Source organism: Salminus brasiliensis, chromosome 12, assembly GCF_030463535.1.
Source record: "Salminus brasiliensis chromosome 12, fSalBra1.hap2, whole genome shotgun sequence".
Lineage (NCBI taxonomy): Eukaryota > Metazoa > Chordata > Actinopteri > Characiformes > Bryconidae > Salminus > Salminus brasiliensis.
Genome location: NC_132889.1, coordinates 1,320,412 through 1,343,841, shown reverse-complemented (window position 1 = coordinate 1,343,841; position 23,430 = coordinate 1,320,412). Strand labels below are relative to the sequence as shown.

Below are 23,430 nucleotides of genomic sequence, written 5' to 3'. Positions count from 1 at the left end.
GTCCTGCACCGAAGTGGTGGAACGAACTTCCTCGGGGTGTCCGAACAGCAGAGTCCAACGCTCGCTGTCCTCAAACCCAGACTGAAGACCCTCCTCTTCTGAGAGTACTCAGGCGAAGAGAAGAGTACTATGGTCTTCAGACTGACTTCTGTGTTTAGTAGAGTCTAAGATTAGAGGATCTTCTGGACTCTAGTCTGTATAAAGTAGTTAAGGGTATTTTCTGAGTGACAGTGAAGCTCTGGAGAACAGAAGAGCGTCTACTAAAGGCCTTCAGTGGAAATGTAGATCTTAACAGTATCCTAAAGCTGGGCCTTCAGGGTCAGGTTTCTCGTGCGGTGTGTTTAGACGGATGTACTGGATTGAGGACAGGCAGGCCTGCTGGCTTAGCTATGTTTCCAAAAGGACTCATGTGACGCTAGTTGCTGAGGTAACAGCCGCCGTGGAAACCTGTGACATAAGCTCATGGAGGTCTGCTCTGGTATCCTGCTATCTCGGGGGTCTTTGCCTGGACAGAATGGTAATAACAGGTAAAGTTACTAGTTTATTTGTATACTGTAGCATAATGTGTGTATCCATCCATGCATGCGTCTATTCAACCGTTAGTTACAGACATGCAAGCTGATTGGCTGAGAAGACTTCTAACCGTGCTGTTGTTATTATTAAAGCCTACTATATGCCCAAATGTTTTTGGACACCCCTAGTCTACTAGTCTAATGAGTGCATTTGGCAACTTTAAGCTGCACTCATCACTGACACAGATGTGCAAATGCACACACACAGCTTGTCTAGTCCCTGTAGAGAAGAAGTACTGCCAATAGAATAGGACTCTCTGGAGCAGATCAACATCATGACCCTATTGGCTCCATGCTGCCTAATAATGCCAGGCGTGGGCTAGAGGGGTATAAAGCCCCCCAGCATTGAGGAGCTGTGGAGCAGAGGAAGAACAGTGTTCTATGGAATGATGGTGGTGGAGCTCCATCCAGTACTTTTGGATGGGATGAGTTGGGAAGATCGGGATAATGAGGTGGGATGGCGATCAGTCGTTCAACATCCTGACCTTACTAATGCTTTTGTCGCTGAATGCAATCAAATCCTCACAGCAATGCTGCTCTAAAATCTAGTAAAAAGTCTTCTTCTCTGGACAGTAGAGACGGTTACTCCAACAAAAGCAAGAAACTCTTTTTAATATCTTGATTTCAGAAGAAACAATGAATGAGCAGGTGTCCCAATACTTTTGTCAATTTATTGTATGATTGTAACATGGAACAGTTAAACAGCTGTTGGTAACAAATTGGCCATTTTTATAATTATACACTCCTTACAGGTGTGTGTGTGTGTGTGTGTGTGTGTGTGTGTGTATAGGATATAGTCCTCTTGTGGGTTCAGTTTCTTGTCTTTGTGCTGCTTCTCTTCTCAGGGGAGTTCAGAGCATCTAACAGGTGAGACCCTCATGAACACCGCAGCATGTTCAGGCTGGTGAGTTCTGAATATCTGACCTGATTAATCTGTTTATGACTGTAGAATTCTGCAGCTCGCTCAGCACAAGGAATCTAAGAGCATATGGGCCACAACACCTGGGTAAGAGTCCATTCATGTCCAAATACTTATTTCTAAATCTCTGTGGAGAGCATTCTGAGAGATCCAGACCTGTGATGCCGTGATCTTCAGTCACCTGCTTGTTCCACTAAGGTGCAGTAGGGGGCGCTACTGGAGATCTTTTCAGCCAACTGCCGTCAGGCTCCACAAACATCCCCAACCCCTCAGCCTTTGATAATATATTTTTATGTTGATTTGATCTTTTATTAGAGATGAATAAAGTCCACTATATGTCCCAAGGTTTGTGGACACCCCTTCTGTTGAATGCATTCAGCTACTTTGAGCTGCACCCATTGCTGACAGATGTGCAAATGCACACACACAGCTTGTAGAGAAGAAGTACTGCCAATAGAATAGGACTCTCTGGAGCAGATCAACATCATGACCCTATTGGCTCCATGCTGCCTAATAATGCCAGGCGTGGGCTAGAGGGGTATAAAGCCCCCCAGCATTGAGGAGCTGTGGAGCAGTGGAGGAACTGTGTTCTCTGCAATGATGATCCAGAAACAGTGAATGAGCAGGTGTCCCAATACTTTTGCCCATTTAGTGTAAGTCTATCTGGTCTGAATGCAAACATGGAACAGTTAAACAGCTGTTGATACCAAATTGGCCATTTTTATATTTTTATAATTCTACACTCTGTACAGGTGTGTGTGTGTGTGTGTGTGTGTGTGTTTGTGTGTGTGTGTGCAGTAGGAAGCTGACGTGGGGAAATCAGGAGTCCATATGGCCGCTCTCCTTGGCGGCGTTAGGAGCTGTTCCCACTCCGAGGATTCAGACTCTGGCCCAAAACAAAAAAGGCCTCTCCACCTGCCACCAGCTGCTGCTCAGGTAGCACTCGCTGCTGTGTGTCCTGTTCGGTTGGGTAATAATTACTTATATTATTAGTCTGTATTAGCCTTAGTAGTCTACATTAGTCTGAATTAATAGTCTATTTTAGTATTCTATACTAGTTGTATTATTACACCAGCCTACATTAGTCTATATTAATAGTCTACATCAGTCTTTATTAGTAGTCTATGTTAGTAATCTATATTAGTTGTATTATTAGCCTACATCAGTGTATATTACTAGTCTACATTAGACTATATTAATAGTCTACACTTGTTTATAACAGTCTATATTAGTAGTCTACATCAGTGTATATTACTAGTCTACATTAGACTATATTAATAGTCTACACTTGTTTATAACAGTCTATATTAGTAGTCTACATCAGTGTATATTACTAGTCTACATTAGACTATATTAATAGTCTACACTTGTTTATAACAGTCTATATTAGTAGTCTACATCAGTGTATATTACTAGTCTACATTAGACTATATTAATAGTCTACACTTGTTTATAACAGTCTATATTAGTAGTCTACATCAGTCTATATTAGTAGTCTACATCAGTCTATATTAGTAGTCTAGATTAGTCTATACTGGTAGTCTACATTTGTTTATATTAGTCTATATTAGTAGTCTACGTTTGTTTATATTAGTCTATACTAGTAGTCTATATCAGTGCACGTTAGTTATTAATAATAGTACATCAGTCTATATTAGTAGTCTGCATTAGTCTATATAAGTATTATATTGTTTCTATTGGTAGTCTGTAACAGTCTATAATAATCATTGTTTTTCATTGGTCTACATTAGTGTGTGTACATATAAGTAGTCTGAATTAGTCTATATTAATCCATATTAGTTTTTCATATTAGTATATGTTAGTTTTTCAGTGGTGTACACCGGTCTATATTAGTCCATATAATCTATCATACTATGTTAGTATTCTTAGCAGTCTACATCAGTCTATATTATTGGTCTATATTAGTTTTTATTAGTCTGGAGAAAGGAAGTATACATTTTGAGTGTGAAATATGAGCATTCTGCTAAAATATCAGTCTGGAGCAAAATAAACTTCTCTGAGAGTGAAATCGGTGTCCTCCACCACAGTGCCACAGCTTGATTCTGCCTAATTCTGAGTTATGCGGGTTATGTGTTCAGCTGTGAAACCCTAACGAGTTAATGAGGAAAGTAAAAAAAAAAAAAAAAAATTGGCTGCTCAGGGATCCTCACATTTACTGAGGTCTGTCAAAACCGCTTCTCACTCCAGAGAATCTGAGGAATCAGTCTCAATTAAAAAGAGCAGAGCTTCTGCTCAGCGTCACCGCCCTCTGTTTTTTCCGTCCACCGTCCCTCTCTGTTTACCCTCTCCGGCTCTTCCCATTGTTCACGTCTGAAAAGGCGGATTTCGTCTCGGACGTAAAACATCCTCTGTCTCGCCTTCCTGCAGGGAAAGAGAGGAGGTGGCGATGAAGACCACCCGCCCTTCCTGTCACGAGGCCCAGTACGAGCAGGCCGTCCGCCTGGCGACCCCCAGGGCTCGTTCCAGGAGCTCCCAGGATGTGAGGTAAGAGGCCACGTGGGAAAATGTGGGGGCTCTGAGCTCTGCTGAGAAACCCCAGTCAGTCCCAGACGACTAAAATTAGAGTCCACACAGGAGGAAGCCAATATTTTGACATCTGCTAATCCAGGAGACAGATATAGACGGAGGGAGTGAAGGCAGGAAAAGAAGGAGGAGGAGAACAAGGAACCTTCTGAGGAACAATAGGTCGCATTGTATGACATCCAGACTGATACCAGACTGTACATGTTGATATCGATAAAGATAATTAAAGCATAACAATGTTTGATGTCAAAACCATACCATTGACAAAATTGACAAAAGTATTGGGACACCTGCTCATTCACTGTTTCTTAAGGGTATTAAAAGAGCTTTTGTTGGAGTAACTGTCTCTACTGTCCAGTGAAGACTTTCTACTAGATTCTGGAAGAGGAGCATTGCTGTGAGGGTTTGATTGCATTCAGCAACAAGAGTGTTTTTGAGGTTGATATCAAAGGGCCTATGTCATGGGAAAGTATCTGGTCAGTCATTGGGCTGTAGAGCTCTCTGGAGTGAAGATGGAGCTCCATCCAATACCTTTGGGATGAATTAGACCTGACTTGACCTCACTGGTGCTTTCACTCTGGCGGGGCTTCTCAGAAGAGCAGAGGCTGTTACCGAACTGCTGGAGGAGCCCCCTCACATTTTTGCTTCTGAACCAGCTTCATTCTTCATGTAATCTTGGCCGAACATTTGCAGTAGCAAGCGAACAGCATTTCTCTGATCTGCAGCTCTATGGCTTTCTGTTATGTAATGTATTTTAGTTGGAAACACATGGGCTGCAGACGAGAGGCACTTCTAGATCTCCGGATTGGTTGCAGGCCAGACGCAGCTGAGAGCGACTCAACGGATAATAAGGGCTCCTTTGAGGGTGCTGTGTTTTGTGGTATTCTTTCTAAAAGTGGATTGTGTCAAACACTAGGGGACTAAAGTTTTTTTGGACCCTGATTAAACCTAAGAATCAGGGTGGGCTGGGGATGGGGGATGGGGGGGGGGCGGTGCAGACGAGGGCCAGGACACTGCAGTCACTGCAGTTTAATCACAGGATTCAGACCAACACACCACAACGCAGGGGGGCATCTCATTCTCTTAATGCCCACCCTCCCTCACTCAGGGTTGACTATAACAGCTCTGTGTGTGTGTGTGTGTGTGTGTGTGTGTGTGTGTTTATGCCAGACCCCCTCATTCACTGTGCTGCGAGTACAGCTGTCCTGTGTGGCACATCAGCCCCAGTGTCCAGAACGCTGTCGTCTCTCCACGTCTCGTCCAACTGGCCCGCCCCAAAACCACACACTCCGACTTCAGGATCAACCGTCAGGTCAGAAATACACATGGTTCACACACACACACACACACACACACACACACACACACACACACACACACACACACTAACTGACCCCACAATCCTAAACACCTTAACCCCCCACCAACCCCTAAAAACCCAACCATTGAACCAAACCCAAAACTGACCAGTTGCCCCCCAGAAGCCCCTAAAAATCCAATCAAACACAAAACTGACCCGATACACCCACCAGCCCCTATAAACTCCACCTTTCAACCACACCCAAAACTGACCAGACACCACCCACTATCCCCTTAAAACCCAACCAAACCCAAAACTGACCCAATACGCCCCCCCCCACCAGCCCTTATTAACTCTACCTCTCAACCACACCCAAAACTGACCAGACACCACCCACTATCCCCTTAAAACCCAACCAAACCCAAAACTGACCCAATACGCCCCCCCCACCAGCCCTTATTAACTCTACCTCTCAACCACACCCAAAACTGACCAGATATGCCCCCATTCACCAGCCCCTAAAACCCAACCACTGAACCACACCCAAAACTGACCTGTAAAACCCCCCACAAGCCCCTAAAAATCTACGCAACCCCAAAACTGACCAGGTGCGTCCCCACAAGTCCCCAAACCTGTGACCTCTGAACCAAACGGATCTTCTTCTGTGAAGTTCTGGGAAAAGGTTCTTTAAGTTGTAGAAGAAGTGGAACCTCTTTAAAGGGTTCTGTGTGGACAGGTGCGGTTGTAGTTACCTTGAACTACCACCTGGTGCCACTCCTGTTTGAGTCCGACTTGCCTCCTGCTGTGAGGAGTGCAGGAGTCACAGTCCAGACCCTGTGACTCTACACGGGCTCTTCCATTGGGCGGGACGTTACAAAAATGATCAAGTGCGTTGCCATTAGCTTCATGCTAACATTCTTCTAGAATCCCATAGCATGGCTAGCAGAAATTAGCATTATCAGACAGGTGGGTTGTTACATTCGTGGCCTGAACCGAAGATCTTGCTCTGACACCGTTCAGCACTGCTACATAGAACACTACTATGATCACTGTGTGTGTGTGTGTGTGCTTCAGGCTGTAGAAACGTACATCTCGGATGCAGCAAAAACAGCTCGGACCACCTCCAGGCTGGAGCAGTTGTGTTTGCCCAAACTTAGAGAGAGCAGCCTGTTCCTCCAGCACGGCCGGCCTGAGAGCCCCATCTGGCATGTAAGAGTGTGTGTGTGTGTGTGAGTGTGTGTGTTATCTTTTTTTCAAATATGCATTTCTGCAGTGTTCACATGTTCCTTAAAATATTCAAACAAATGTCCTCACCTGTCTCACCTCCCAGGTCTCCAAAGGAGCAAGGAAGGCCACAGCCAGTGCTCGTGTGAGACAGCTGTCCACTCCAAAGACCCTTGCTAAGGACTACATCCCCCCACGAGACCTGGACTGCCTCTGAGACAGCCAGCAATAGACATAGAATGAAATGTAGACCAATCAGCCACAACATTAAAACCACCTGCCCAATATTGTGTTGGCCACCAGAACAGCTCTGACCTGTCGAGGCATGGATTCCACAAGACCCCTGAAGGCGTCCTGCTGGGGTATCTTGACACCTTCAGATGTTGGCAGCAGATCCTTTAAGGCCTGTAAGTTGTGAGGTGGGTGGAGCCTCCATGAGCATCAATGAGAGCCTTGGGTGCCCATGACCCTTGGTTGTCCTTGCTTGGAGCACTTCTGGTAGGTAGTGTTGTATAGTTGATGAGTCGTAGCCTTCTGTATGACCTGTAGGTCATGGGAACTGAATACATTACGCACCTGTATTACGCAGCCGCTTAGGGCCCCAGCGCCACCAGGGGGCCTCCAAGAGCACCACGATGTCATGATGAAAAATATATAAATTAAAAATAAAAATAAATAAAATGGTATTACACAGGTAAAGGCATAGTTGGCATAGTGATACTAGGTTCTGCTGTAAGCTGCTGCCGCGGTGGTCGATAAACAATGCAATGTCTCTTTACCTATGGAATAATAAAGCATCTGGTGCTGTGGTGGTTGTATGGGGGGCCCCAATTGAAAATTTGCATACGTTGGCCCCATAAACGCTGTGCCTGAAAATCTACCAGACCAACTCAAACAATGCTACATATATAATAGAATATCCATTCGTACTGACCACAGCAAACACCCTGACAGCAGCCACTGGAACCAGGTCATCAGTTTTATTCACTTCAGCGGGCAGTGGTTTTAATGTTATGGCTGATGGATGCATATTTCTAGAGAAAGAGATGGGCTGAATAAAATATGCTGTGTGTTATTGTCCTGATCCTGTTTTTTAGATTTTAGACTTTGGAGACTCTGAAACAGACAGTCTGGCTCGGCCAGCACACGATGCTCTGAGGCCAGTTCCTCACTTCTCTCAGAGAACACCACCACAGAACACCGCCAGGATTCCTCAAACCAACACCATCTGCCTTTCAGATCAGTCCGGACTGATACTCGATTCCTCCACCCATCACCCTGCGGTCACTGTAGAACGTTTTTTCCCTCTGCATGTTTCTCTCCAGAATTTGCCAGGATGTTAGCTTCCTATCGTGTCCTCATGCAGCCATGTGATGTCCTCCTCCGTGGTCATTGTCCAAGCTGAACTATCAAGTATTAAAGAGATCAGATTCTGAATGGCGAGGTGTAAGTAGTGAGGTGGGGCCTCTGTGAACATCAGTGAGAGCCTTGGGCGTCCGTGACCTTGTCATCGGTTCACAGGTTGTCCTTTCCTGGAGCACGTTTGGTAGAAAGTGACCACTGCACATAAGGAACACCCCAGAAAAGCGGCCTGATGTTTTGGAAAGGCTCTTGCCAGACCGGCTCAGAGCAGTTTCACTATAGTGGCTCATTAAGATGGAAAGGATGTCCGTAAACATCAGCCCGTGGTCCTACCGTTGTGTCAAAACTGTAATATGACTACATATTAGCGGTGGCTCAGCGGTTAGAGCTCTGGGCTGTTGATCCCAGGGTTGTGGGTTTGATACCCCATAGGGTCAGCCTGTGTTCTCTTGAATTAATCATGGGTGACCTGTTAGCTCGTAGGGTCATAAAATACAGAATTGTCCTTTATTTGGCTCCATAAATATCCATAAATACAGACGTGGGTGGGAGGAAGCACATCCTTGGCTGGACAGCGTCAAGGCGAGACAAAGGGCAAATTGTAAAATGGGCAAAGCTTATTTTAGTAGACTATTGTGGTTTGATTGATTGTTTAGGATGTTGAGTTTAGTTGAGTTAAAGTCGAATAAATTATTATTTATTTAATATTCAATGTGTCCATTTAAAGAAAATAAATCATAATGATGGAATATTAGATAATAAATAAAAAAATACTTAAGAGAAAAGGTTCATTATTTAATATATAGACATTTCGTAGATTAAAAATGTGTGTAGTCGGGCCCGTGGTGGTCAAGGCCCAGAGGAACCGCGGTGGGCTTGTCAGCCCTGTTGGCTCGCGTTAGAAATGCATCTAAATCGAATTCATATCGACAAAATGTAGCTGCTGAGAGTCCAGTCTTCCAGTGTCCTCTGCAACACTCGTAACTATTAGCTAAAGTTAGCCTGAATTAGCGTTAGTCTGTGTTCTCCTGAATTAAACATGAGTGACCTGTTAGCTAGAGCAGTTAGCTTGCCAGTATTGCTTAAGAGTAGCCCTGTTGGCTAGTGTTAGCCCAGTAGTGCTGCCTTATCGAGTTTACATGCAAGGTAAAGTTCCTAGGAACCAGGTCAAGGGTGAAGATGGACGCTAGCCAAGGCTGCTTGGCTGTGGAAGAACCAGACTTTAACCTGGGATGCCAAGATCTCGCCCACACACACTCTCACTCTCACACACACACACACACACACACACACACACACTCACACTGTTGTGCTGTGTAATCTGGAGCCTGAGATCCTGGCTGGTTTCAGGAGAAGAACAGCTCTGTAGTCTGTAGTTTATCGTTTGACCCGTATGTGTGTTTGTGACCTTTGGGCCTTATGAGCAGTTAAGCTCCTGTGGTTTTGGACGTACTAAGATGTTAAATATAACTAGATCAGAAAAGGGGTGTGTGCTGTGGGTGTGTGTGGGTGTGTGTTTATACTCCTGTTGAGCATCTGTTGGTGACATGTAACCACATAGCTCAGTGTTGAGGTCACCGTGTTGTCTGTCAGCAGTGAATGACTTGTATGGAGGGAGGGAGGGAGGTAGACGTGGCTATCGGACATTTTCCCAGTGAATCCGAGACTATACAGTGTCTAAACTATATGTCCAAATGTTTGTGGACACCTTTAGGCACACCTGGTCCCAAGATTAGGACTTTCTGGTGTATCTAAACATGAACCTACCTAGCCACCATGCTCATGTGAGGCTCATGTGAGGCTCACGTGAATGGAGCGTGGGCTAGGCGGGTTCTGAGTGGGTTTGTGCGTGAGTTTCTACTGGAACCCGGTTGGGCTTCCCAAATGGGCCCTATCATTACAGCCATTCTTAATCTTGCCCGGGACCATCTAGATCCTGTATGCAGTGTCCAAACCAGATGGGGCCCATGTTTTACCCCTCCATGGTGGGCATCCATATGTGGAACCCTGTTCAGCTACCCATGCAAACCCATCATCGACATGTTAGCTGGGTGTTGGCACCATGCTGCCTAATAATGCCAGGCGTGGGCTAGTAGAGGGGTATATATAAAGCCCCCCAGCATTGAGGAGCTGAGGAGCAGTGGAGGAACTGTGTTCTCTGGAATGATGGTGGTGGAGCTCCATCCAGTCCCAGTTGGGGATGATGAGGTGGGGTGGTGGTGGAGATCAATCATACAACATCCTGACCTCACTAATGCTCTTGTGGCTGAATGCAATCCAATCCTCACTGCAATGTTGCTCAAAAAAATCTAGATTAGATGTCTGGTGGTGATGCCGGTGGTCCAGAAGTGTGGTCTTCTTCACCCTCTTTACAGACTATTAGCATGCAGTCGCTGCTACACCGCTAAGCGGCGAGATCCGGGGCGGTGGAGGGCTGCCAGACTGAATCTGAATTCAAATGCTAATGAATTCCTGATTGCTAAAAGCTGCCAGACAGAGTGTGTGTGTGTGTGTGTGTGTGTGTGTGTGTGTGCAGAGATGGTGGTGTGTGTTGTTAGCTCCATTACTTGTAAGCCAAATTAGCCTCGTAGCTTCTCAAGCATCTTCATTTGCAAGTGTTTGTGGTACAGAGGGTCACCGAAACCCTGCAGATACACTGACCTACAGGAACACAGTGGACAGAGTTAGGCTGCTGACCCCCCTGATCAGCTTTCAGATCACTGACGGGGACGGATCTCTCTCTCTCTCGCTCGCTCGCTCTGTATTCTCCCTGCTGACAGATTCCTCATGTGTCTGATGATTCCTCATAGCAACAGACAATGCTGCTGCAGCACATATCGTCCATTCCAGCTCAGATCAGCGCTTTCCCGTGCCAGGACTGCCCCAGCCCGAACAAACGGTCAGTGGAGAAACCGGAGCTCCAAGAAGACTTCATGACTTTTACTCCATTTCCCCCCAGCTGGAATTGACCTGCCAATTACATCCCTGCTGAAAGCAGCCTGGCCAACTCAGCCGGGCTAAAGTGGGTGACCGCTAAGCTCTTGAACAGCGTAGCATATAGTTTCATATAGAGTTTGATGGTTTAGCTGGTCTACCAGCATGACCAGCCTGACCAAGCTGGACAACCAGTATGATCAAGCTGGTAGACCATCAAGACCAGCCTGACCAAGCTGGACAACCAGTATGACCAAGCTGGTAGATCATCAAGGCCATCCTGACCAGGCTGGACAACCAGAAAGACCAAGCTGGTAGACCATCAAGGCCATCCTGACCAAGCTGGACAACCAGTATAATCAAGCTGTTAGACCATCAAGACCAGCCTGATCAAGCTGGTAGACCATCTAGACCAACCTGATCAAGCTGGACAACCAGAAAGACCAAGCTGGTAGACCATCAAGGCCATCCTGACCAAGCTGGACAACCAGTATGACCAAGCTGGTAGATCATCAAGGCCATCCTGACCAGGCTGGACAACCAGAAAGACCAAGCTGGTAGACCATCAAGGCCATCCTGACCAAGCTGGACAACCAGTATAATCAAGCTGTTAGACCATCAAGACCAGCCTGATCAAGCTGGACAACCAGTAACCACTTTAGCCGGCTGGTGTTCACCAGGATGACCAGCTTTTGACCAACAATTTTGACCATCAAAGACCAGAAGCTGGGCTCCATCTCGATGTTTCAGCAGGATTTTGAGCTGGTGTGCAGTGGAGCTACACTGCTGTTTAATTAGCATGATGCTAGCTGCCTGCCTCAACCCCCTCAAACTGATCTGAAATCAGTCCAGGCTGCCAGTCTGTCCGTGTCCAGATTTCAGTCTATGTTCAGTCTCTGCAGGGCCAGAACTAGTTCACTAGTTCTGCAGGGCCACATGATCAAGTCTGTTAGAGATGACTGAACACCTCTACACGCTTCGAGGAGATTTAGGCCTGCAGGCCAAGGTGTGTGTGTGTGTGTGCTTGTGTGTGCTTGTGTGCACTGCCAGCTTTTCTACAGTACAGCATTTGTGTTCAGCTCAAATAAACATGTTTGTTTTTCTTCTTTGGGTGTGTGACAAGTTTCACACCCCTCTGCTCTGACCAACACACAGTGGAATGTGTGTGTGTGTGTGTGTGTGACTTAGATGACACTAGATTTACACTCTAGTACTGTACACACACACATTACAACCTGTAACCATTTAAATTAACTTACAAAACATTTTAATTATATTTTAATGATAAATTCTTCATTAATAATAATAATAATAATAATAATAATAATAATAATAATAATAAACATTGTACATATTAATTTAGAGAAGGCATTGCTGTGAGGATTTGATTGCATTCAGACAAGACAAGAGCGTTAGTGAAGTCAGGATGTTGTCTGATTGATCACCACCCCACCTCATCCCAAAAGTACTGGATGGAGAACCACCACCTTCATTCCAGAGAGCTTAATGCTGGGTGATGGGTGTGGCTTTATACCCTGAGAGGTGGAGGGGTGTATAGGCATGTTTATCTGCCGCAGAGAGTCCTATTCTATTGGCAGTACTTTTACAGGACCTTCTTTACTAAGAATCACAAGGATTAGGATGGGGCCCAGAACAGAACCCTGAGGCACTCCTTAAGGGATTGATTGATATGAGGTTTGCAGCTCAATTTCTCAAAGTGGACCCGGGCAGCGAACAGCTTGGTGTTTGGATATGATCATAGATCATAGAATTCAGGGTTTATAATCACACAAGAACAACAAGGTACATATATATACAATTTATTTATGCAACATGAAGTATAGAATCCATAATTCACACAGATTATCAACACAGCTCAGATCCAGAGAACAGAATAAACAAACAAACAAACAAACAAGCAAATAAACAAAACGTTAGGAGTCATTCAGAAGGTCTGTAGAGTGGCAGGGCCGGGCGGGGAGGTTCAGCCCTGTGCTGGAGGGAGGAACTGGAGGAGTGTAGGAAAGTTGACTGATTAGAGACAGAGGACACAAAGCATGGATGAAGATGAAGATGAAGAGCAGAAGAAGAGCCTTCATTCCTCAGTCCTTCACTGATCCCAGTTCAGCAGGCAGGCCCTCCGATTGCCTCCACTGAGCGTTACGCATCCTAAACCATTTCTACAGCAGAGAGAGAGAGAGAGAGGGAGAGAGAGAGAGAGAGAGAGAGAGAGAGAGAGAGAGAGGGAGAGAGAGAGAGAGAGAGAGAGAGAGAGAGAGAGAGCATTTAATATTTAAGTGCAATTACACTTATCATTACATCATTATTTAAACAGCAACACTCAATACACTATATTGACAAAAGTATTGGGACGCCTGCTCGTTCATTATTCTGAAATCAAGGGTATTAAAAGAGCTGATCCTGCTTCTGTTGGAGTGACTGTCTCTACTGTCCAGAGAAGAAGACTTTCTACTAGATTGTGGAGAAGCAGCATTGCTGTGAGCATTTGATTGCATTCTGTGGTGTAAAGAATGTGGCAAAACTTCACCCCTTTTTTGGAGTTTGTCCCAACTGCCTGGATGCAGGTGGATGCTCTGATGTTGCTAGATGGGTGCTACTGTATCTCAGGTGGTATCTATGGTGTTGCTAAGTGGCAAAAAAACCCCAAAAACATTTTGGGAGGAGGAACACACCTAAAGCCCCTCCTCCTTGGTCACGTGTCTACGTCAAGTATGCGCAACCCTCCTCCAGGTGGTTGTATGGAGTTGCTTAAGAGTAGCTAGGCAGTTGCTATGGTCTCCCAGGTGGTTGCAATTGCAATGGGGTTGATGGGTAGTTGCTAGGTGATGTGGGTTGCTATGGAGTTGCTTAGGTGTTCCTAGGCAGCTGCTAGGGTGTCTCAGGTAGTTGCAAGGTTGGTAGCAGCCAAGCGGTCGCTCTGGTACCTCATGTGGTTGATTGGGTGTTACTAATTTATATAATATTTATATAAATAAATAGAATTGATATATTCTTAGCTGCAGCAGAACCAACCATCCACAGATGTGCTCAGGGGTCCGAAATACTTCATATACAAGCAGCAAGTGAGACCAGAGAGGTCAGAGAGGTCAGAGAGGTCTATACTGAAAGCATTGAACTACATAAGCGTATCACAGCCCAGTCTCTGGGTGATTTGCGCCATTGCAGACGTTTCACACATTTCTTCAGGCCTCGCTCTGAGGAAGCGGACCGTTGCACAACGGGTGAGCCTGAGGTCTGGTCACCACAGGCTGCTCCGCTCACTAAATCTTCAACACCCCTTCTGGGAAACGAGTGTTTTTACGCAAGAAACCACCTCTAAAAAAAGAGAGAATAAAAGCCCCTGTGGGGTGACTCGCCACTCGCTGGGCATGAGTGTGTGTGAGAGTGTGTGTGTGTGTGTGTGTGTGTGTGTGTGTGAGAGAGAAAGAAGCTCTGCTATTCGTCAGAAGGAGGAGGAGGAGTGACCACAGGAAAGATTTAAATGGCAGTGCATTGTTTTTGACTGTGGGAGTGTGTGTGTGTGTGTGTGTGTGTGTGTGTGTGGACGCCCACCGCAGACAGTGTTTTTGGACGATGATCTAAGGCCGGCCTTACGTTTCCTGCCGGGGTGATCAGGATGCCAATAGATTAAAACCACCTAGCTAATATTGTGTGGGCCACCCAAACAGCTCTGGACCGTCTAGCCGTGGACCTGTCTCCTGGGCTATCTGGACACCTTTGGACGTTAGCAGCAGCTTCAGGTGGCATTGCCAATTCAAACATTAAGGCAATGCTATGGCATAATTGTCAAAATATTCCCAAATACACTAAAAGAATCAGTGGTTGCTTGAGGAATTCTCCTCAAAATGCCTCTAAGCTCATGATCAGCTTCAATTTAAGCCCAAGATGAACTTCCAGCTCTTCTGTGGAGCTTCCTGACGCCTTGCAGATGTGCATCAAGCCAAACAAGGCCTACATACATCAGACATCAGCTATGATACGTTACACAGTCTCAAATACACTAGATGTCCAAATGTTTGTGGACACCCCTTCTAATGAATGCATTCAGCTAGTTTAAGTTGCACCTATTGCTGATACAGATGGGCAAATGCACACACACAGCTTGTCTAGCCCCTGTAAAAAAGCCCCCCAGCATTGAGGAGCTGTGGAACAGTGGAAGAGCTGTGTTCTCTGGAATGATGGTGGTGGAGCTCCATCCAGTACTTTTAGGGTGGCAATCGATAGAATGCAATCAAATCCACACAGCATTCGTCTTCTTCTCTGGACAGTAGAGACAGTTACTCCAACAGAAGCAGGATCAATTTTTATATTACCTTGAATGAGCAGGTGTCCAAATACTTTTGTCATATAGCGTGAGCGTAGCTGATCCCACATCAGCCTGATAAAGAGATGACCTTTAACGGAACAGTGAAGATTGCATGACCTGGGGCGGCTGATGCTGCTCCCACTTATGACGCTGAAGTAATACAAGCCCCACCCTTAAGAAACCCAACGCCTCCGCCTGTCAGCACAAGTGCGTTAGCCTGGGATGAGGTCAGAGGTTTGTCTCTTGGACCAGAGGCTTGAACTCCACCCTTTCTTAACCCTACCCTCACACCATCACCCAGCGTTCCAGTGCAGGCAGGCCGAACCGGTTTGCGAGAGAGGGACAGACGAGTGTTTGGGAAGCTCCGGAAGGGTCACATGACTGTTGGTATAGGCTCTGGGCGTGTACGGGTTCTCTGCTCTTCGGGTTCTTCACATTCAAATGAGTTCTTCACGTCGCCAGGGTCGCATTTGCCTTGGAAATCACACCGCAGGATGAGCACGGCAGTGTTTTACATGACGATGTCCCCTCTGTCCCCTGTATTAGGCAGCAGCATGATGGACAAGCGATCTGAGACACGGGCTCCGAGTGGTTCAGCGAATTTAGGCCTGTGACCCGAGGATCGCTGGCTCAGTCGCTGGCGCTCTCGCTTTCCCCACATCACTCCGGTGTGTCTGAGCGCCAACATGTGATGACTAGACAACTCCACAACATCAGGCAGGGCTTGTGGGATGCTCCTGTTATGCAATCAATGCAATCAGCATCTCTCTCTCTTTAGGCTCTACCAGTACTCTCCTCAGGGCCTGTGGGCCACAGTACTCTCCTCAGGGCCTGTGGGCCACAGTACTCTCCTCAGGGCCTGTGGGCCACAGTACTCTCCTCATGCTCTGTGGGATACAGTACTCTCAGTGGGCTACAGTACTCTCAGTGGGCTACAGTACTCTCCTCAGGCTCTGTGGGCTACAGCACTCTCAGTGGGCTACAGTACTCTCAGTGGGCTACAGTACTCTCTGGGGGCTACAGTACTCAAGTCAAGTGGGTTTTATTGTCATTTCAGCTACATACAGAGTACACAGTGAAACGAAACACTGTTCCTCCAGGACCATGGTGCAACATAGACACAGTGCATACAGAACACAAGTGCAACACAAACAAACAAGTGCGGACAGACAACACAACGCAGTACAGACAGAGGATAATACATAATGACGGTAGTGTGCAAATTCTGCAATGTGTAATAAATAGAGTCCAGTGAGGTGGTAAGTTATTAGTGCAAATGCTTTGTGCAAAAAATGCTTCCCCTTTTATCTGGGGTAAATGGTTGGAGAGAGAGAGAGAGAGAGAGAGAGAGAGAGAGAGAGAGAGTGCATGTAACAGAAGACATCTCAGTGGGCTACAGTACTCTCAGTGGGCTACAGTACTCTCAGTGGGCTACAGTACTCTCCTCAGGCTCTGTGGGCTACAGTACTCTCTGGGGGCTACAGTACTCTCAGTGGGCTACAGTACTCTCAGTGGGCTACAGTACTCTCCTCAGGCTCTGTGGGCTACAGTACTCTCAGTGGGCTACAGTACTCTCCTCAGGTTCTGTGGGCTACAGTACTCTCAGTGGGCTACAGTACTCTCCTCAGGCTCTGTGGGCTACAGTACTCTCAGTGGGCTACAGTACTCTCCTCAGGCTCAGTGGGCTACAGTACTCTCAGTGGGCTACAGTACTCTCAGTGGGCTACAGTACTCTCCTCAGGCTCTGTGGGCTACAGTACTCTCAGTGGGCTACAGTACTCTCCTCAGGTTCTGTGGGCTACAGTACTCTCAGTGGGCTACAGTACTCTCCTCAGGTTCTGTGGGCTACAGTACTCTCAGTGGGCTACAGTACTCTCCTCAGGCTCTGTGGGCTACAGTACTCTCTGGGGGCTACAGTACTCTCCTCAGGCTCTGTGGGCTACAGTACTCTCTGGGGGCTACAGTACTCTCTGGGGGGTACAGTACTCTCAGTGGGCTACAGTACTCTCTGGGGGCTACAGTACTCTCAGTGGGCTACAGTACTCTCCTCAGGCTCTGTGGGCTACAGTACTCTCTGGGGGCTACAGTACTCTCAGTGGGCTACAGTACTCTCCTCAGGGCCTGTGGGCCACAGTACTCTCCTCAGGCTCTGTGGGCTACAGTACTCTCTGGGGGCTACAGTACTCTCAGTGGGCTACAGTACTCTCTGGGGGCTACAGTACTCTCCTCAGGCTCTGTGGGCTACAGTACTCTCAGTGGGCTACAGTACTCTCTGGGGGCTACAGTACTCTCAGTGGGCTACAGCACTCTCAGTGGGCTACAGCACTCTCAGTGGGCTACAGTACTCTCAGTGGGCTACAGCACTCTCAGTGGGCTACAGTACTCTCAGTGGGCTACAGTACTCAAGTCAAGTGGGTTTTATTGTCATTTCAGCTACATACAGAGTACACAGTGAAACGAAACACTGTTCCTCCAGGACCCTGGTGCAACATAGACACAGTGCATACAGAACACAAGTGCAACACAAACAAACAAGTGCGGACAGACAACACAACGCAGTACAGACAGAGGATAATACATAATGACGGTAGTGTGCAAATTCTGCAATGTGTAATAAATTGAGTCCAGTGAGGTGGTAAGTTATTAGTGCAAATGCTTTGTGCAAAAAATGCTTCCCCTTTTATCTGGGGTAAATGGTTGGAGAGAGAGAGAGAGAGAGAGAGAGAGAGAGAGAGAGAGTGCATGTAACAGAAGACATCTCAGTGGGCTACAGTACTCTCAGTGGGCTACAGTACTCTCAGTGGGCTACAGTACTCTCAGTGGGCTACAGTACTCTCTGTGGGCTACAGTACTCTCAGTGGGCTACAGTACTCTCCTCAGGCTCTGTGGGCTACAGTACTCTCCTCAGGCTCTGTGGGCTACAGTACTCTCCTCAGGCTCTGTGGGCTACAGTACTCTCCTCAGGCTCTGTGGGCTACAGTACTTCTGCTGAGCTGCTTCAGACTGACTGACTGAGACTGTCTGAATTCAGTCTGTCCACACAGTTGATCTCTGTGCACACCGAGACACCACACGCCGAAACCGTGACACACTCTCTCCACAACAACATCTCCGCTCTCACACACTTGATCCAGCTCCAGAAGATCTTGGTCTTCAGTGAATGATGTAACTCCCAGCTGAGCAGTTTAGGTGGGCTACAGGGTCTGAGTCTAGACTGTCTGATGGCTTTCATCATTCCAGGACTCTTCCTTCCATTCAGTCTCACACAATGCTGTTCCAACACGTCCATCCACACAAATGAGAAGGTGCGGCCGCCTCTCCTCCACGTCCAGGTGACTCACCCTGATGGTATTTATCTATTTATGGTTTATTTTGAATTCGTGTGGCTAATGATTCAGTTTAGCTGATCATTTTCTTCACTGACAGGAGAGATTAGAAACAGAACAACGGCAATAAAGGAGAGCAGAGTGTACGACTAACAGACTGTTCCCCTGACAACATAAACAAACAAACAAACAAACAAACAACACTACATATTTCCTTAAGTTAAGGTGGTCAGTGAGAGTGTCTACCTGTAATTAACTTTATATAACATTAGAATAAACCCAAATAAACAGAAAGTCAGTGGTCAGTGAGAGCGTCTACCTGTAATTAACTCTATATAACATTAGAACAAACCCAAATAAACATAAAGTCAGTGGTCAGTGAGAGTGTCTACCTGTAATTAACTCTATATAACATTAGAATAAACCCACATAAACATAAAGTCAGTGGTCAGTGAGAGTGTCTACCTGTAATTAACTCTATATAACATTAGAATAAACCCAAATAAACATATAGTCAGTGGTCATTGAGAGTCTCTACCTGTAATTAACTCTATATAACATTAGAATAAACCCAAATAAACATAAAGTCAGTGGTCAGTGAGAGCGTCTACCTGTAATTAACTCTATATAACATTAGAATAAACCCAAATAAACATAAAGTCAGTGATCAGTGAGAGCGTCTACCTGTAATTAACTCTATATAACTTCAGAATAAACCCATATTTTTACTGTATTCAGACAGATATCGCTCCAGATCCCCCCTGAAGATGTCCCCCTGTTTCTGCACCATAACAGTGTGTGTTTTCATAGTGACTGAGGTGTGTGTAGAACTCCCAGAATTCACAATGTTTGTAGTTTCACACACTGCTACTGTAACTAAGACCCCCAAAGTAAAGCACATCCTCCAAACATGGTGGAGGTAGTTTCACACACTGCTACTGTAACTAAGACCCCCAAAGTAAAGCATAGCCTCCAAACATGGTGGAGGTAGTTTCACACACTGCTACTGTAACTAAGACCTCCAAAGTAAAGCACATCCTCCAAACATGGAGGAGGTAGTTTTACACACTGCTACTGTAACTAAGACCCCCAAAGTAAAGCACAGCCTCCAAACATGGTGGAGGTAGTTTCACACACTGCTACTGTAACTAAGACCCCCAAAGTAAAGCACAGCCTCCAAACATGGTGGAGGTAGTGTCACACACTGTTACTGTAACTAAGACCCCCAAAGTAAAGCACAGCCTCCAAACATGGTGGAGGTAGTTTCACACACTGTTACTGTAACTAAGACCCCCAAAGTAAAGCACAGCCTTCAAACATGGTGGAGGTAGTTTCACACACTGCTACTGTAACTAAGACCCCCAAAGTAAAGCACAGCCTCCAAACATGGTGGAGGTAGTTTCACACACTGCTACTGTAACTAAGACCTCCAAAGTAAAACACAGCCTCCAAACATGGTGGAGGTAGTTTCACACTGCTACTGTAACTTAGACCCCCAAAGTAAAGCACAGCCTCCAAACATGGTGGAGGTAGTTTCACACACTGCTACTGTAACTAAGACCTCCAAAGTAAAACACAGCCTCCAAACATGGTGGAGGTAGTTTCACACTGCTACTGTAACTAAGACCCCCAAAGTAAAGCACAGCCTCCAAACATGGTGGAGGTAGTTTCACACACTGTTACTGTAACTAAGACCCCCAAAGTAAAGCACAGCCTTCAAACATGGTGGAGGTAGTTTCACACACTGCTACTGTAACTAAGACCCCCAAAGTAAAGCACAGCCTCCAAACATGGTGGAGGTAGTTTCACACACTGCTACTGTAACTAAGACCTCCAAAGTAAAACACAGCCTCCAAACATGGTGGAGGTAGTTTCACACTGCTACTGTAACTTAGACCCCCAAAGTAAAGCACAGCCTTCAAACATGGTGGAGGTAGTTTCACACACTGCTACTGTAACTAAGACCTCCAAAGTAAAACACAGCCTCCAAACATGGTGGAGGTAGTTTCACACTGCTACTGTAACTAAGACCCCCAAAGTAAAGCACAGCCTCCAAACATGGTGGAGGTAGTTTCACACACTGCTACTGTAACTAAGACCTCCAAAGTAAAACACAGCCTCCAAACATGGTGGAGGTAGTTTCACACTGCTACTGTAACTTAGACCCCCAAAGTAAAGCACAGCCTCCAAACATGGTGGAGGTAGTTTCACACACTGCTACTGTAACTAAGACCCCCAAAGTAAAGCACAGCCTCCAAACATGGTGGAGGTAGTTTCACACACTGCTACTGTAACTAAGACCTCCAAAGTAAAACACAGCCTCCAAACATGGTGGAGGTAGTTTCACACTGCTACTGTAACTTAGACCCCCAAAGTAAAGCACAGCCTCCAAACATGGTGGAGGTAGTTTCACACACTGCTACTGTAACTAAGACCTCCAAAGTAAAGTACAGCGTGTAAAAAAAATTACAGCGTTTGGACTCAGCAGCCTCTTTTCACTGGTCATAAGTATTTGGACACAGGTATGTTTTGGTGGGAAAGCTGGTCTGCTTCAGATCAGCACACACACACACACACACACACACACACTGACACATGCAAAACTCACTCACCGCTGTCTCCTCCTCCGTCAGCCCGCACTCAGCTGCGATCAGCATCAGCGTGGTCTCGTCCGGGTGTTTAGTGACCTTGGTGAAGTTCTCCTCCAGCACACGCAGCTGCTCCTCACCCAGCGCGCGCTGCCCACTCGAGGCCATGCTGGACAGGGCAGAGAGAGAGAGAGAGAGAGAGAGAGAGAGAGAGAGAGAGAGAGAGAGAGAGAGAGAGCAGTGCTCAATGAGAGCGCGAGAGAGGAGGGGTAGGAAAGGGCTGCTGGGGAATGGAGGAGGAGAGGGGGGCGGACGCACGAGCTCAAGAGGAGCGAACGAGTTCTGCAAGCGAGCACGAGGAGGCGAGCAATAACACAGAACACAGGCAAACTAGACCCTCCCCTTTACAGCACACACACACACACACACACACACACACTCTCTCTCTCTCTCTCTCTCTAACACACTCCTCACACACTTTAAAGGCACAGTAAGCTTAAAGCAGCGAGGTGGAGCTGCAGCTCGAGCTCAGTGGTCCACCTGATCTTCTGGGACATTCTGGGACCCCTATCATGGAGAACCACGCCCCCTTCGCTCTCCTGGAAGGAAAGCAGTAGTGTAGGCTCAGAACGTGCCATGCAGAAGTTTGGGCACCCCAGTGAAAATCTCTGTTAGTGTGTATGGAAAGATATAAGTTGCACTATTTAGACAAAAGTATTGGGACACCTGCTCATTCACTGTTTCTTCTGAAATCAAGGCTGTTAAAAAGAGCTGAATCTGCTTTTGCTGGAGTAACTGTCTCTACTGTCCAGAGAAGTCCAAAGGATGTTGGATGATTGATCACCACCCCACCTCACCCCAACTCCCCAAACTCATCCCAAAAACGCACTGGATGGAGCTCCTCCACCATCATACCAGAGTGTTTTTATTTGTTTGTTTGTTTACTTTGAAATTTTAATCAGTCACAGCTCACTCTTAACCAATCCTGTACAGCTTCCAAACATGGTGGAGGTAGTTTCACACACTGCTACTGTAACTAAGACCCCCAAAGTAAAACACAGCCTCCAAACATGGTGGAGGTAGTTTCACACACTGCTACTGTAACTAAGACCCCCAAAGTAAAGCCCAGCCTCCAAACATGGTGGAGGTAGTTTCACACACTGCTACTGTAACTAAGACCTCCAAAGTAAAGCACAGCCTCCAAACATGGTGGAGGTAGTTTCACACACTGCTACTGTTACTAAGACCTCCAAAGTAAAGCACAGCCTCCAAACATGGTGGAGGTAGTTTCACACACTGCTACGGAAACTAAGAACTCAAGTTTCTTCTGTGGAAAAGTCCTGAACAGAGCTGTAGTTCGCTGTACCTGTGGTGCTCTCGGGTCGTAAACACTCCGTGTTCACGTGGCCGTCCCTGTCACGCAATATTTGAGGCGTGATGTCAGAGTGGCCTTGTACTTTGAGCCTTTGGAAGGTTGATGCACCTGTAAAACCTGCCGGTGGACAATCCGAGGCGTGTGGAGGAGCCTGAGATGTGCTCAGTGTTTGGTAAACGGGTGCTTTCTCCACTGACATAATCCACTGTGACCTTAAGAGGACACTGGGGACACACAGGCGTCTACCCTGGTCAGGTTGGTGTGGCCGGGAGTTGTACGACCAAACAGTGTGTATGTGTGTATATAAGGGTGGGAGGGGCTTAAAATGTTTCATAACATGCAGCTACACCAGTACATTAGCATATATTCATTCTCAGCCCTTTGATGTCATCACAGTATTAAAAGTACAATGCGCAGAGGGTTGTGAGTTCGAATCCCGAGCCATGCTGCTTTGCCATCAGCAGCCAGAGTCAGAGAGGGCATAATTGGCCATGATATATCCCCTCTCTAAAGCGATGTTGGCCGGAACAGGCGTCTGTTAGCGGGCGCCGTGGAGCAAAGGACCTGGCGCTTTCCTCCGAGTGTGTCGGCGGCAGTTGGAAACAAAGAGGCGGAGCCTGGCTTCACATGTATCAGAGGAGACGTGTGTTCAGTACTGATCCTCCCAGTGTCAGGAGCTACGAACAGTGGGTTAACCAGCAGAACCAGAACAATAAATAAAATAAACAGGCTATAACTGTGTTGACATGCCAAAAGTAATGGGACAGGAACTAGAACAGGCCAGAGAGAGGCTAGGCAGCAGGGCTGGACTCAGCAGGAAGCGGAAATCAATGAAATGACTGGAATAATAATTTTCGTGGAATCTGAGCAGGATCATCAGCGCCCCGTTACCATGGTGATGGACCACTCTACCACTCCGACTGTTCATTGTTAGTAACTCTGATCTCTGAGCAGACTGT

The 23,430-nt window shown here is 46.6% G+C and overlaps 2 protein-coding genes across 2 annotated transcripts; one reads left to right on the top strand and one right to left on the bottom strand.

Moving 5' to 3' along the window:
• Window positions 1-446: 446 nt before the first annotated feature.
• LOC140574141 (sperm microtubule associated protein 2-like) lies at window positions 447-7,946 on the top strand. The gene is made up of 8 exons (XM_072693870.1): window positions 447-527; window positions 1,418-1,439; window positions 1,522-1,578; window positions 2,290-2,427; window positions 3,880-3,996; window positions 5,206-5,347; window positions 6,410-6,544; window positions 6,666-7,946. The coding sequence occupies exons 1-8, from the start codon at window positions 515-517 to the stop codon at window positions 6,774-6,776; spliced, it is 735 nt and encodes a 244-aa protein (XP_072549971.1). The 5' UTR covers window positions 447-514; the 3' UTR covers window positions 6,777-7,946.
• Window positions 7,947-12,659: 4,713 nt separating this feature from the next.
• hopx (HOP homeobox) lies at window positions 12,660-21,460 on the bottom strand. The gene is made up of 2 exons (XM_072694081.1): window positions 21,121-21,460; window positions 12,660-13,035 (listed from the first exon to the last, which is right to left on the bottom strand). Exons 1-2 carry the CDS (start codon window positions 21,262-21,264, stop codon window positions 12,958-12,960), a joined length of 222 nt encoding a protein of 73 aa, XP_072550182.1. The 5' UTR covers window positions 21,265-21,460; the 3' UTR covers window positions 12,660-12,957.
• Window positions 21,461-23,430: the final 1,970 nt, after the last annotated feature.

What these genes read in the sequence shown, in the direction of transcription:
- hopx (XM_072694081.1), bottom strand. Translation starts at nt 21,264, where the DNA reads ATGGCCTCGAGTGGGCAGCGCGCGCTGGGTGAGGAGCAGCTGCGTGTG. An exon ending in TGACGGAGGAGGAGACAGCG is followed by an intron (nt 13,036 to 21,120) that starts GTGAGTGAGTTT and finishes TCTCTGCTGTAG; the next exon opens with AAATGGTTTAGGATGCGTAA.
- LOC140574141 (XM_072693870.1), top strand. An exon ending in TGCCACCAGCTGCTGCTCAG is followed by an intron (nt 2,428 to 3,879) that starts GTAGCACTCGCT and finishes GCCTTCCTGCAG; the next exon opens with GGAAAGAGAGGAGGTGGCGA. An exon ending in ACTTCAGGATCAACCGTCAG is followed by an intron (nt 5,348 to 6,409) that starts GTCAGAAATACA and finishes TGTGTGCTTCAG; the next exon opens with GCTGTAGAAACGTACATCTC.